The 15,241-nt window shown below is 36.3% G+C and overlaps 2 protein-coding genes across 3 annotated transcripts; both read left to right on the forward strand.

Annotated features, from left to right (window-relative positions):
- The first annotated feature begins 604 nt into the window (after positions 1-604).
- LOC123555068 (uncharacterized) lies at positions 605-14,049 on the forward strand. Of its 2 annotated transcripts, none has more exons than XM_045345615.2 (11): positions 605-752; positions 2,563-2,688; positions 2,913-3,171; positions 4,552-4,713; positions 5,737-5,855; positions 7,169-7,288; positions 8,706-8,969; positions 9,462-9,516; positions 10,749-12,254; positions 12,964-13,028; positions 13,777-14,049. In XM_045345615.2, exons 1-9 carry the CDS (start codon positions 738-740, stop codon positions 12,170-12,172), a joined length of 2,544 nt encoding a protein of 847 aa, XP_045201550.2. In that variant the 5' UTR covers positions 605-737; the 3' UTR covers positions 12,173-12,254; positions 12,964-13,028; positions 13,777-14,049. The 2 variants fall into 2 exon arrangements, with proteins under 2 accessions (XP_045201550.2, XP_045201551.2); XM_045345616.2 differs by having other exon boundaries at positions 2,913-3,153.
- Positions 14,050-14,061: 12 nt separating this feature from the next.
- On the forward strand, positions 14,062-15,003 carry LOC128558751 (maternal protein exuperantia-like). Its single transcript, XM_053548936.1, has one exon. It carries the CDS (start codon positions 14,062-14,064, stop codon positions 15,001-15,003), a length of 942 nt encoding a protein of 313 aa, XP_053404911.1.
- Positions 15,004-15,241: the final 238 nt, after the last annotated feature.

Consider the following 15,241-nt stretch of genomic DNA (forward strand, 5'->3'; position numbering starts at 1 on the left):
AAAGATTATTAGTTTGAAACATTTAGTGATTTGCCTGATCCCTGAAATTGTCTAGCTCATAATAAGAAATCATTTACGAATCATTGGTACACGAATCATTTAGGCAAGGTAGCCAGAGGAAAATTCTATATATGAGATATTTGGTCTCACCAGCTCTACGTTTTAACAAAGGACAATCTACATCGTTTGTCAGCTAGTCTAAGACATAGTCACCTTAGCGATTGGACCCAAACCATTGTTCAAGATACTAAAGGCGTAGGCACTTCCCTAGGTCATATAACCCCTGACACTCCCTCTTGAGGAGGTCAAAGACTAATCTTTATTCATACCGGCAATTTTTGCATGACGGTCAAGTACAGAGTTTATTACCATAGCAAGAGGTATTCATCCGCATAGTTTCTACTTTCGCTTTCGATTTCGATTTTCATATGCCGACTTTTTTTAATATTGTGTATTTTCTATAATATAGGATAAACATTTTAAAAACATTACCTAGAAATAAAATCTTAACAGTTGATTTCAATTGTAAGGCAAATATGAACATATTTTAAAATCTGTACGCAGATTACTCTGAAACTATTTTGTTTATAGGATGTTTTCACCATGTAACACCAAAAAGGAAATCAAGATGAAACAAGAACAAGTTTAGCCAACTCGCACAAAAATCTCAAAGAATTCCAAGTGAATTCTGTGGAGGCCTATCACAACAGTCAGACTCGGAGTTAATTGAGAACTGTATGAACAGTGTCAAGGTAAGGTTGCTTCCAAAACCAAGGGTCTGGTCCACTGTCTCACTCTCGATGTCTAGCCGTGTACAGTCGGATTGAGTTTAACTAGATAGATAGATATCTTTATTGCCTCCTCATAGGGAGAGTATAGCACATAAATATATACAATATACATAGCATTATATACAAAACAGAACACATATTGACACAGTATGTTGTAGCAAGCAAATACATTACATCACATACATAATGTCAATTTCTATTATCAGGTCGGAGACATCCCCTGGATTGAGAGACATTCTTTCGATCTAAACATTGTCTCTTATTCAAAAGACAAAATGTCTTTCATTCGAAAGACTCAAATTAGCTTAAGCAATGAAAATCATTGAAAGAGTAATTAAAACTCTCTTTTTTGAATGCGCAAATTTATTTCAAATATAGAAAATTATCTTTCTTTTATCAAATTTTCAAAATCAAAATTATTTTGGGAATTTTGTTTAAGCATTATAATGCTTAAGCAAACTTCTATGACAATGTGTTTCTTGTAAAGTTTACTTGAAATAACAAGTTGTTTCAATGATTTAATAATGCAACGGTAAAGAAATGATTGTTTTAATAATGATTTCATGTTTTTTCAACACTTAAGCTAAATACAGTCTTTCGATCGAAAGACATTTTGTCTTTCAAACGAGAGACAGTGTTTAGATCTAGAGACTGTCTCTCAATCCAGGGGAAATCTCCGACCTGATTATATTAGACAAATTATTAAAATTTTGATGTCTTATTATGATGTCCGAGAGCTAAAATAAATAAAGGCCATAAAAACATACTACTGTGACTACTTTCGAGGGATCAATCACTGTTAGTATGCAGATTTGCCACGTTTACACTAGCTTGAAAATTAAGACTTATTTGAATTTACTTTAAGTTGGAACTAATAAGAGGGATCAAATGTATGTTAATTAGGACATGCATAAATGCAAAGAGCTATAAAAATAAATAGATTGGCAACTTGAATGGCATATAGAGCAAATCTCGCCAACATCCCATGATAACTGAATGAGATCTCGTTAATGTATTCTTAATAATAGCTAAAAAATATTTTTAAAGATATTCATTACTTAAAATTTTTATGACTTGATTTTGCCTGTCACTTAAGATTTCTGCGCATATAGAATCAGGCGAAATCAACACCCGTATATGTTTTTGTGCTTCGTTTTGTCTATTTTTGTTCATGAAGTCAGTTTTGGATGAAAAAATTTAAGATGCTTGACTGTAATACAGTGAAAATCTGTACTAGGAAAATTGATGGTAAGCAAGATATATTTGACACCTGTAGGTACTTTGTGAAGACCATTGAATGTTGAAATCAACAATAATTTGTCATGTCAGCACAGTAACTCAATAAGTGCTTATATAATATATATGCACTTATAAATTGAGTCATTGCACTGGCATGACAAGTTGATAAAACTATATTTATAAGCGATGCACACAGAAGTTCAGTCTGTCATTAAACCTGTATTATGAACCCTTAGCCTGCTAAATTTCTAAATTCGACTGGTCCTTCATTCAATTTGGGCAATACCATTTATTATTCAAAGGGGTAATCACTTAAAATTTACTGACAGAATAGCAAACAGTGTAGACCATGATCAGGTAGCATGGATGTGCAGGCTGATCTTGGTCTGCACTTAGTCTAGTCGCAAAGGCAAAATAACTTGCTACCAGTGGGCTAAAGGTTAAAAGAATTACAAGTCCAAAAGTATACTGTAAGATTCCTTGCATTTGAAATATTAACCAAATCTTTATCTTGTTTTATTTTAACATTCAGATGCTGTTTTCAAAGATGAAGGATTCAGTCTTGGATCTACTTACCCCATCCTGGTTGTCAGATTTCTTGGCTGATCTGCACATAAGCTCTCAAACTAATACTGATACAGAAAGAAGTGTTCTCAAGGTATATTTGGTATCACAACTAAAGCAAGTACTGTACTGTAGTCCTACCACTGTATACTTTTTCATATCATAAAATTATGGGAGTGGTGTTAAAAACAGGGTTTTGTATTGGTTAGTGACATACATGCAGTATTTTAGGTGGAAAATTTGTAGACCTATAAAGAATGTGAATTAATCAAATGTAAGTAGCTTATTTAAAACTGCATAGCTTAATATGTCTTTCAGACAGAGGTAAAATCTTCTGTCAGCGAGCAACAATCAAATGGAATACAAGGTATACAGGGTCAGCAAGTTGGAGATGGGACATTGTTTCTCCAGGGTGAAGGGTCAAGGCCGCCAGACTTTGATTTGACAAGTCGGGATGAACTACATGGTCAAGGCCAGATGATGTCAATACTCAACCAGGAGGAGGTCTTCTCGGCACATGGGTCTGTGTACAGGTCACCTCAGCTGTCACAAGACCCAGGTAAATTTATGATGGCAGGTAAACTGGAAGATATTTAATTATCTGATTTGTCAGTATCAATATGAGCCGCGCCATGAGAAAACCAACAAAGTGGCTTTGCAACCAGCATGGATTCAGACTAGCTTGCACATCCGCGCAGTCTGTTCAGGATCCATGCTTTTCGCTAACGGTTTTACTAGTTGCAATAGGCTTTGAAAGCGAATAGCTTGGATCCTGACCAGACTGCGCGGATGCGCAGGCTGGTTTGGGTCCATGCTGGTCACAAAGTCACTATGGTATGTTGGTTTTCTCATGGTGTGGCGCATTATATTGTTTGAGATTATAATGACCTTGACCGCCAAAAGAAGGTCACTGTAAGTGGGGTAGTGTGCCAGTGGAATAAAGAATGACCTTGAAAACTGGCTTGATTAAAGTAAATGCTGTATACTTTTTCTCATTGTGTATTTTTATACACGCTACACACGTGTGATAAAGTTTACATGACTGTAGCTGAAAAGCACATAGGTACTGTTTGGTATCAGGAAGCAGTGGCCTAAAGGGTACCTCACAACAGTATTATTGATAAAATCTATAAGAAGATCTTTAGGAAGCATAGTATGCAACAAGGCAAAATAATAGCAGACTTGGTTTGATTGAGTTTTGATGAGAGCCGAAAAATGTGCAACAACTCTCACACCTAGCAATGGCTTGAGCAGAATTATATGATGAAGAATTTAACTTGCTATAATCCAAAAAGACTCAACTGATAATGTAACTCTAGACTTTTAACGGCTGTCACACAGCACTTTTAAAAAGTCAATATTATATGACGAAAGCTGTGAGTTAAACCTCAAAACATACTCAAGAAACTGAGTTACTGTTTCATATACATTTTTATGCCCCCGGCAACTACTGATGCGGGAGGCATATAGCGATTGTCTGCCCCCGGCATCTACTGATGCGGGAGGCATATAGCGATTATCCTGTCCCGTCCGTCCGTTCGTCCGTCCGTACGAGGTTAACCAAATGGGACCGTTTCGTCTAGCATCAATATCCCTTACTAGAATGACTTGATACTAATGCAGATGTAACCTGTGACCATTCCTCATCTTCAAACATCACCTGACCTTAGTTTGACCTTGACCTTTACCTCGTTTTGGACTTAGGTTGCTTTGTTAGGGCCATCTCTTGGTTAACCAAATGGAACCGTTTCATCTAGCATCAATACTCCTTACTAGAATGACTTGATACTAATGCAGATGTAACCTGTGACCATTCCTCATCTTCAAACATCACCTGACCTCAGTTTGACCTAGACCTTGACCTGGTTTTGGACTTAGGTTGCTTTGTATTGACAAGGATGCCACTGGGGGCATCAAGCGTTTATTGAATGCAGCTTCTTGTTTTATTTCATTTTAGATGGTCAACATCTTGGGGAAGGCAAATTAAAGTCAGTTGGCAGCAGTTCATCTGTCTTCCAGGGTTTATCAGGACACAGATACTCAAGAAACAAAAGAAAGTACTTTGAATATAAAGGAAACACCTCTCCATGGAAAAAACAGAAAACACACAGGCAGAAATGTAAATCCGATATATATTCAATGCATGTAGATGTAATCTTATCCCTTACCCTTGGCCTCCATGGCTGGGTGGGTAAGGTCACTGACTTCAAATCACTTGCCCCTCATCAATATGGGATCGAGCCTCACTCAGGGCATTAAATTCTTCATGTGAGGAAGTCATCTAGCTAGCTTACGGAAGGTTAGTGGTTCTACTGGGGCACCCGCTTTTGATGAATTAATGCATGATTGGGGAACCCAAAGTCATCCTTCACCTTCAAAGCTGGCACCTGTGATTGTGTTTGTGTTAGTTGAACCCAACAAAATAAATAACGCTAACCCTACTAAATTTCTATAATGAAATGGTCTGTCTTTCAGTTTGGACAGTATCATTAAGTGTTAAAAGGAATGCTTACTAACTGAATAGCGAAAAGTGCAGATCATGATCAGACAGCACAGATGTGTAGGCTGATCATGATCAAAAATGATCAGAAAGGCAGAATCAATCTTGTCCACGCCCGTCCGCTTAGCTGAGTAGGTAAGAGCGTTGGTCTACGGACCGCGAGGTCGCGAGTTCGATCCTCGGGCGGGGCGTATGTTCTCCGTTACTATTTTGATAAACGACATTGTGTCTGAAATCATTAGTCCTCCACCGCTGATAATTCATATGGGGAAGTTGGCAGTTACTTGCGGAGAACAGGTTTGTACTGGTATAGAATCCAGGAACACTAGTTAGGTTAACTGCCCGCCGTTACATGACTGAAATACTGTTGAAAAACAGCGTTAAACCCAAAACAAACAAAAACAATCTTGTCCAACAGACTAAGGATTAATTATCAGAAGTTCCTAACATGGTTCCCTTGTCAAGACAAAATCTGTTGAATTGCCTTTAACAGCCTTATAAATATGAATAAAAATCAGTTAACATATTTCCATGGTCCTGCAGAAAAGTTCCCTGATCCACTAACAGCTGATCCATACAACAGTAAAAGTCCGGGAAAAAAGGAGCAACAAAGTCAGTAAAATGCTTCCTTGTTACTTTCAGTGTATGATGTAACGCAAGGAAGACGGGTTAGAGATGATTTGCCATATAGAGAATCAGCTAGACTTGTGTTAGATGACAGTACTTCCAGAAATACTCTGATGTTATCTTCTTTTCACAGTGTAAGCAATCTCTTGTCTTGTAAAAGACTGAAATTTGCTGCCTTAAACAATTTAATGAATACCTTTTGTATTTGTTTTGCTTTTTATAGAGAAAACATGTAGGGGAAAAAAATATATTTATATTGCATTCTTTATACTGTCTTTAACTTCAAACTACAAATAAAAAGTCAAATGTGAATAGTCTCAGGGCAGTATGTAGATCATGCATGTACATGACGAATGCTTGTAGGTCAAAGTTAAGGTCACTACTGAAGTTCAAGTGAAAATTGTTTCCGCTCCATAACTTTTGGATGGATTATCTTAATGCCACACAGAAATGTTTCCCATGATGAGACAATGTGTCAGAACATGACCTATGCTTGTCAGTCAAAGGTCAAGGTCACTATTTAAAGTTTTCCACCTGTAGTTGACTTCCGTATTGCCACTGCAATACTAAGTCAATTGTTCATAAAAAGAAGGCACCTATATTTACGGATTATCACAGCCTCAAATATAATTGAGCCGTGCCATGGGAAAACCAACATAGTGGGTGTGCGACCAGCATGGATCCAGACCAGCCTGCGCATCCGCGCAGTCTGGTCAGGATCCATGCTGTTCGCTAACAGTTTCTCCAATTCCAATAGGCTTTAAAAGCGAACAGCATGGAGCCTGACCAGACTGCGCGGATGCGCAGGCTGGTCTGGATCCATGCTGGTCGCACACCCACTATGTTGGTTTTCCCATGGCACGGCTCATATTATTTTGTCCACCTATGCTATAACCAGGTTTTCCTCCGATTTCTCTTTAAATATAAAACTATTACAGTACTTACCATCGCTTTTATGCATTATTTTCAAGAACTCTGAAAATTGTAGTAGGATTAGTTTATCATGTATCTTCAAAATACATTTTTGATGGGGATATTTTTTCAATCATTATTGACTACAAAAATTTCCAAAAAAAAAAATAATTTTGATTTTATATGTGAATGAATTGTTATAAAACTTTCAAGCTATCTTAGTATAAAAGCAATATAATTTTAACAAGAGGAAAAATACATATTAAGTTTTGCAGTAAAATTGAGTTTTTCAAATTTTAAAGATACTTTAAAAATCCAAAATAATCCTATTGTAACCCTCAGAAACTTTTAGAATGATATATAATTTATGTCTAGACCTGGCAAAATAATGCCACGAAATTCACGAAAACTCTTGTTATGTATTACTAAGTAGGTGAATTGCGCAATAGGAATGAATCATAATAATCTTACTGTACTTGCAATCCGTATATATCGTAATAAGTAACTTTCATTTATTTGGTCGTTATTTATCTAGGATATGGTGGAAAAGTTAAGTGTGAAAGCTAAACCCAGTCATCTCGGGGACAGAGTTGTTACTGATGCAGCCTCAAGAAGAATTCTGGATGTCATTGAGGAATACCATAAACCTCTTTATGTATGATACTTTTTGTTTGTGGGTAAAATGAAATGATTAGAGGATATAACACGCCTGTCTTTTCATTTTGAATTTATCAAACTGAGGTGAAAACGCCAGGCTCTGTCAAGCATTTTATCTTTCTTTCTGTTTTGGTGAATTAAATAATTTTCAGTGTGGAGAGACACAAATGTTATATCCTCTATTTATCACATGTAAGCTTTTCTACTAAAATATCAAAAATTCTTTCCTTCTAATATCTATTACAAATCAAGTCAAATTGACCAATGTCTTCTATGTCACTTGAAATTACATCAGTGTGTATTACCTAAAACAGAAAATGGCTCTTTTGACTGCCACAAGTTAATACATGTCATAATACAAGATATGAAATAACACTCAATAGGAAAAATAGGTTTTCCATCAGTTAAAAGAGAAATTTTGCTGTCTGACTGATTACCAACGAAGAAGGATACAATCAGATTGTTGAAAATCCTCTGTGCACAATCACTTGCCGCTTAGCAGGCTAAAGTTTAAAATATCTCATTAACATTAATGTATCATCTAAAATCCATGCAATTGTATTTCAGCCATTTTGGGCCAGAGATTTAAAAATTGCACTGGCTCTTTTATTGCTTTATCTATATGAAAATCTCAAAATAGTAACAAAATCATATACTGTAACAAATAAAGTAAAATTTCAAACTTCCAAAAAAATATTTTACATAGGGATTCTTCTTTCAAAATCACATTTTGCCCTACTACGAAACTGCTATACCTGTCAAACTATGTTTAACCTACCTCTTGATTTCAAAAATATTAGAGATATTTATGAAAAATCCTTGTATGGATTGAACAAAATGACTGAAATAAGTTCATTAAAAATTATATATTTTAACATGGCTGGATTTGATTGGGAGTTATAAAAAGGAGAAAGTTTATAAAATATATCATTGACTGTGTAAGAATAAAAACAGTCAAGGTCTACTTGCAGTTTGCTGTCTAATTTACAACAGTTCATCATTCAGATGCTTAGATATTCAACCACTGGGGCTAATGCCCTTATCATTTATTTTCTGCACATCTGAACTCTTAACTGTGATAAAACAGGCAAAAAACCACTTGAAGGCCTTAATTATTTGTCAATTCTTACATGGCTCGATTTAATTTCCAGTTAAACAAAGAAGGAAATAAAACTATGTATATTCAGCGATAAATGACTGTTGATGCTTAGACTGGTAAGACATCAATTATTACGTCAAATTGCCGCGTGATGTCTGATACATTACTCCTCAAGAAAAAGAAGTCCAGCATAATATTGATTAAAATATCTCATTGAGCATGTCAGAATAAAAATAATAAAGGCCTTCTTGTGATTTATTGTCTTATTTACCACGGTTCATCGTTCAGTCAATTAACTTACGCCTTTCTCTTACAGATGATTATACCAGACCTTCAGACAGACTCATCAGCTCCCAAGTTGAAATACTTCATACCAACTTTATCACAAGTGAAAAAACCAGTAGCTTCTACCAGCCAGACCACACTGAGTACAGGAACATGTGCCATTATCAGTCAGTCATCGGTGAATACAGAAACATCTGTCAGTCAGTCGTCAGTGAATACAGAAACATCTGTCAGTCAGTTGTCAGTGAATACAGGAACATTTATCAGTCAGTCACCAGTGACTACAAGAACATTGGTGAGTCATTCTGAAACAGTCTCGTCTGTCAAAGATATCCATCCCCTTACAACAGTAATGGGGAAAACAGAATATTCTTACATAGTGCCTTCTCAGAAATCTTATTATAAGTTTTTTCTGTGATGTGTATCTTTTTGTCAAGACAATACATTTACAGTGTGAATTGCCAACATTTCATTTCAGGTGGGCAATACAGGTTTTTAGCTTACTTTGGTACATTGTGCTATAATATTGTGATGGCTAGGTATACAGTATCATTTCAAACTTTTCTAGTTTCAGAAGTTTACACTGGAATTTTCTATTAAAAGTACTCTGGCCATTAATTTAAAATGACAAAATATACCGCAAGAATTAAAAAGAAATACTACTTCTTTTTTTAAGCCTTTAGGTAAATTACATAACTTATATTTGGTTTTTGCAGGTATTTGAAAGGTATTCACAAAAAAAGCCTGCTGTGGAATTGATTAACCAGTGTTTCACTTTTTATTGTAGAAAGACGTCAAGCTTGATGCAGTGCAGGAGGGTCCCAACTTACAGTCAAACAAAGGTATTTATAACATGAATCAAAACCAGAAGTATGATCAAGTTCAAGTTATTGACTTGAGTCTGACATTTTTATGCCCCCGAAGGTGGGCATATCAAAATCGCACTGTTGGTGTGTCTGTGTAAATTCTTGTCTGAGCTGTAACCCTGCCATCCATAGAGAGATTTTGAAATAACTTGGCATAAATATTTACCATAATGAGACGATGTGTTTTGGGCAAGAACCAGACCCTTAGCTCCAAGGTCAAGGTCACACTTAGAGGTCAAAGGTTAGCAGGGTCTGTTTTTTGTGTCTGGTCCATAACTGCCATCCATGAACTTTCAAGGGATTTTCAGATAACTTGGCATAAATGTTTACCATAATGAGACAACATGTCATGTGCAAGACTCAGACCCCTATCTATAAGGTCAAGGTCATACTTAGAAGTCAAAGCTTAACAGGGTCTGTTTTGACTTTGGTCCATAATTCTGCCATTGATGAAGGGATTTTAAAATTACTTGGCATAAATGTTCCATATATTGAGATGACCTGTCATGTTCAAGACCCAGACTCCTAACTGCAAGGTCAAGGTCACACTTAAAAGTCAAAGGTGTTTCTTGTTTGATCTATAACTCTGCCATTTATCAAGGGATTTGAAAATAATTTGACACAAATGTTAACCATATTGAGAAAGTGTGTCACGCTTATGACCCAGGTCTCTCAGGTCAAAGTCACCATATGATGTGTGATTTTTTTTTGCGCAGACAACTGTAGCACTCTTGGGCATGCTTCGGGGGCATATGTCACTAATAGTGACAGCTCTTGTTCTGTAGAGAGTTTGATGAATTCTTTAATTTTACACAGTAGTTTGGATAATTTTGGCTGGGGCTTTATTTAGCAATGCCTTAGTTAGCAGCTACATTCATGATGTAAAGAATTTGCAAAATATTAGTATTTCTATTTTATGACATAGAACAGATCGGTATTATATTTCACAAATTTTTTGTATGCCTGATTGACATTATTCACAAAAATTTATCATGGCACATTTGGTTCTGTAATTTGTTTAAAATACTACTACTTTTAACAATAATAAAGTCTTTATCTAGTGAAGATAACAATAAATTGAAAGTGTACAAAATGCCAAACAAAAAAAGATCAAAAATGTATCTCTGTGTAATTCACATCAGCTTTCCTGTGAAACATCTTTAACATTACCAGTAATTACAATTTGATTGTTGATGATTACATTTCAGCAGTGTCAACGGAAAGCAGTGGTGTTAGTCCAAAATCTGTTGTCAAGGAAACAGAAGCTTCTGTCCTGACCTCCACATCTGCAGTATTCAAGTTCCTAGCTCAACCATCAGTTCCCATGTCTACAACGAAATCTGATCTTGGAACCAGCTCTGATCTTGGAACCAACTCTGATCTTGGAATCAGCTCATCCTACAGCTTTACCTCACCATATGAAAGTGAATTTGAGTCATTTGTCCACAGGAGAGACGATACCACATCCTCTCAGTCATTAAGAGAAGCTAGCTCCCACTCAACCAGTTTACACCAAATAGACAACCAGTTTTTGTCAGCTACTGGACTAGCTGTTGGACTTGGTTCTAATATGACACAGCCCTCTAGTAGTGAGTTTATAGGTAACTCCAGTATAACAACTCCCAGTTTTAGATTTGACTCCCCAGCTAGCTTTGTTGGCCAATCTGTGATAATGAAAGATTCAGCGCCTACAACCTCGAGTGGCTTCACATCAACTTCAAGTTCCACTTCAAGCACAGCAGTCGTCTCCACAAGTCAGGGTTTAAACTTTGGTTCTGCACTCAGTTCATACAGTCCGACATTACCAACATCAGCATTTAAATTCAGCAATAATGCTTCTGTAACAGATCAAAAATTTCAGTTTGATACACATCATTCCAGTTCCGCATCTTTTAAATCAAAGTCAAGATCAGCAGCAGACAGTATCCCCTCAAAGCTTCAAAGCAAAGAATTTGACAGGTCAGAATTTCTAGCTGAAATGAAATGGTCTGCAATGTCAAACACCAGTGCTTGTAGTAGTTCTTTCTCCACTCAAGGTGCAAATGCATCATCCAATGCAGCAATTGTTTCCATTTCTTCAGCTTCTTTACCAAATTCAAGAAGTGCATGGTCCAGTGCAGCAGTTGGTTCCACTGCACCAGCTTCTTCAACTAATTCTGGAAGTGCATCTTTGTTTGATTCCAAGTCAAGTGTTGTATTAAGTACCAGTAGTTCAGCAACTCCGGGTTTTAAATTTAACTTTGTTACAACAAGTTCAACACTTGTGACGAACTCGAGGTCAGAAACAACACTTTCTAGCACCAATAATTCCAAAACTTCCACATCATCTGTGTCACCAAGCTCTAATTCAGTACATGGAACATTGATTTCTGAATTTTCTTTTACAACCTCAGTATTTTCACTTGATTCAAAATTAATCTCCACAAGTCCATCAGCAGATTCAGCAAAGATGTATGGGACAACTCCTGGGGTGAATGAGTCAGCATCAGAGATGGGCATGAGTTCAAGCAGCAACAGTGTTGTCAGCAGGGACATTCCAAGATACGAGGACATCAATAGCAATGCTTCATTTCCAGCTGTGGGGTTCGGTCAGTCATTCCATCAACAATACAGTCCAAATGTTTCTGGTTAGAAGACAACAGACGCTAAAGAATTCACTAGCAATGTTCCCACTATCAGTCCAGCTGTTGGTGATACACCTCCATTTGGTGCAGGTATAAATAACTTGTAATTTGTTTTTTATCAGTTCAAAGTTTGTATTTGACTATAGGGATTTCTCATTTACCTGAGGTGTTGGGTAAAATGTTCTAGAAAGTAATGCTTTGGAAATACCTAAAATCAGAATATATTTATATATTACTTTGTCATATTTAATGATGTGCGAGCATTTTGAAAGCTAGGGGAGATGGGATAGACATCTAAGTCATTACTACTCAGATAAAAGATTCTAGTGGTAGAGCGTCCGCTTCGAGTGCGGGAGGTCGTGGGTTCAATCCCCGGATGCGTCATACCAAAGACATGAAAAATGGTACCAGTGGCTCCCTTGCTTGGCTCTCAGCATTAAAAGGGCAGAAATTGGCCTCTTCTGTCATACCCTTGTGGGGATGGATTCCATCAGGAATGAGGTGTCGAGAGGGATTAATATAAGTTGTAGAACTTCCTTCACAATCAACCTAAAATAAATTATGTATAAACTAAAAGATTTTATCGTTATGTCAATGAACAATAGAATGAAAGAAGACAAAGCCTTCTTGTGTTTTATCATCATATTTACTAATATTTATCATAAAGATATTTATTTAACCACATGGGTTTTAAGGCCCTCCTGACTCAGTTCCTGCACATCTATACTCGGAACTATAGTTAATCAGACATTTAACCATGGAAAGACCTTGATTATTTAATGAATATATCAATTTACAGGGGACATCACAGGCAAGCAAGCAGCATCAACTGTATCAGACACACAGTACAGGTCTCGAGATCAGGTAAACTTTTCCCATTGTCAGAGTAATCTATTCTATTATTTATTTCACCATAGGAGCTTGAAAGTCAGTACCATAAATTATGTCCAGTAAAAATTTTTAACTTCTCAAGATTCACTAATAGTAGTAGTTAAACTAACTCTAAAAACTTTAATTTTTGTAGGGTGACTAATTTTCATGGAATTCATTGTTTAGTCAGTCCATGAACATTAATTCAAATAAAGCTGTAAAATTTCTGTTTATGAAATGTAAAAAGGACAAATCCGTGAATTTATATCTCCATGAAATAACTGTTATAGCTAAAGACATAAAATTTTGTGCCCACAAAATTAGATGATTTAATAGTATTTGGAGCAAAACTTGTCTAGAAACAGTATTAAGCTGAAGTACTTGCAGTTTTACGAACAGGCAGATTTCTTGTTACAGAAAAATATACAAGTATGGTATTGCTAAAAACTCTGGAAATTTTTTCAAAAAATAACCCGATTGCAGTGTGTGCTAACATGTTTCTATATCTAACTTCAGTTACTGCACAACTTGTACAGGAGACCACCTAAGGAAATGGAAAAAATGATCTGTTAGCGCAAATTGTCTTTTGAAACAACATAATTGTCTCTTAAACAACAGCTTAAGGAACCGAAAACCTGATCTTTTGATGCAAGTGGTCTGTTATTAAACATGGTCTCTCGATCAAGTTTAAAGTATTTTACAAATAAAACATATCATATTTTTTCTTTCCATTCACATACAGCTTATCCCGAAAATCATTGGCCAGGGAGATGCTGTCGTAACAAGTTCTCTAGAGAAGTTTCCAAAAGGATCTTGGGCATTTCGTAGCCAGCAAGTTAACTATTTAATAGACCATGCTAGCTGTCAAGTTTCAAAGAACAATACCACAAATCTTGACAATAGTCTGGAAGCATTTGCTGGACTTCCAGTTAAACCAGGTAGTGAAACATTGAAAGAAAAATGTAAAAATAAAGAATTGATCAGAAAGAAGAAAATCAAAAGACTTCCTGAAGTTGAAAACGAGCAGATGGATATTGATACTGAACCAACAGTAAATACTGTTCCCATGGTAACAATAGATACTTCTGATGAAATTACTGTTCCAGAACCGATGTATCCGCCAGAACCGGATCAGATATCAGAAAATGTTACGTTCAAGAAAGTCTTTTGTGACATAGAAACCACATCTTTCTCTATGCATACAGAAATCGTACAGATAGCTGCGGTGTGTGAAGATGAAACATTCGATCAGTACATTTTACCGCTGCGGCAATTGGATCCTGGAGCTTCTAAGGTGACCGGACTGACATGCGATGGAGGAGTGTTATATCATCATGGAATTGCTGTAACGACTATAGATTTGAAATCGGCACTGGAATGCTTCCTTGGGTGGCTTGATCCACTGAAACCATGTGTACTTGTTGGGCACAACTTCAAGAATTTTGACTATCCAAGAATATATAGAGCATTTACCAAATTTAACCTTATAAATGCTTTTCATCAGATTGTATTAGGGTTTGTGGATTCTTATCCATTATTTAAAGCAATATATCCAAAAGAAGAAAGTTATAAGCAAGAATCTCTGGTTGCCAAATATGTGCAAGAAACTTATGATGCCCATAATGCAATTGGCGATGTTAAAAGTTTAAAAAAGCTTCTTACAGTGTGCGATAAAATCACGCATGAAGTTTTGTGTAAGTATAGTTTTACAGCAAATTGGTATGTAGAGTATCACAATTATAAAACAGTATCTAACAAAAAAGCTGATACTTTTAAACAAATTACTGAGAACAAGATTTTGTCTAAAAACACCATAGATAAAATAGCTGGAAGTGGTCTAGAAATGAAACATCTGAAATGGGTTTACGGTAAGGAGGGACCAGAGGCCCTCACAGATCTGTTAGTCAGCAGAGCCTCTTTAAGCAAAGCGACGGTGGGGAAACTTCTTACATTTTTGGCATCTGAGTAAATATTTGTTTATTCATGCTGATTTTTTTTTTTAGCTCACCTGTCACATAGTGACAGGGTGAGCTTTTGTGATCGCCCTTCGTCCATCGTCCGTTCATCGTTCGTCCACAATTTCTTGTCTGCACGATAGTGGTTTCATTTATGATTTTATTTTAACCAAACTTGCACACAACTTGTATCACCATAAGATCTTGGCTCCTTTATTGAACTGGCCAGATCCCCGTATGGGTTCCAGAGTT

Source organism: Mercenaria mercenaria, chromosome 7 (genome assembly GCF_021730395.1).
Source record: "Mercenaria mercenaria strain notata chromosome 7, MADL_Memer_1, whole genome shotgun sequence".
Lineage (NCBI taxonomy): Eukaryota > Metazoa > Mollusca > Bivalvia > Venerida > Veneridae > Mercenaria > Mercenaria mercenaria.

Excerpts from the sequence above, each read along its gene's own strand:
- LOC123555068 (XM_045345615.2), top strand. Across the intron at positions 5,856-7,168 it reads TGTTATCTTCTTTTCACAGT|GATATGGTGGAAAAGTTAAG; the intron begins GTAAGCAATCTC and ends TTATTTATCTAG. Across the intron at positions 8,970-9,461 it reads CAGTGACTACAAGAACATTG|AAAGACGTCAAGCTTGATGC; the intron begins GTGAGTCATTCT and ends TTTTTATTGTAG.
- LOC128558751 (XM_053548936.1), top strand. The coding sequence starts at position 14,062 with ATGGATATTGATACTGAACCAACAGTAAATACTGTTCCCATGGTAACA.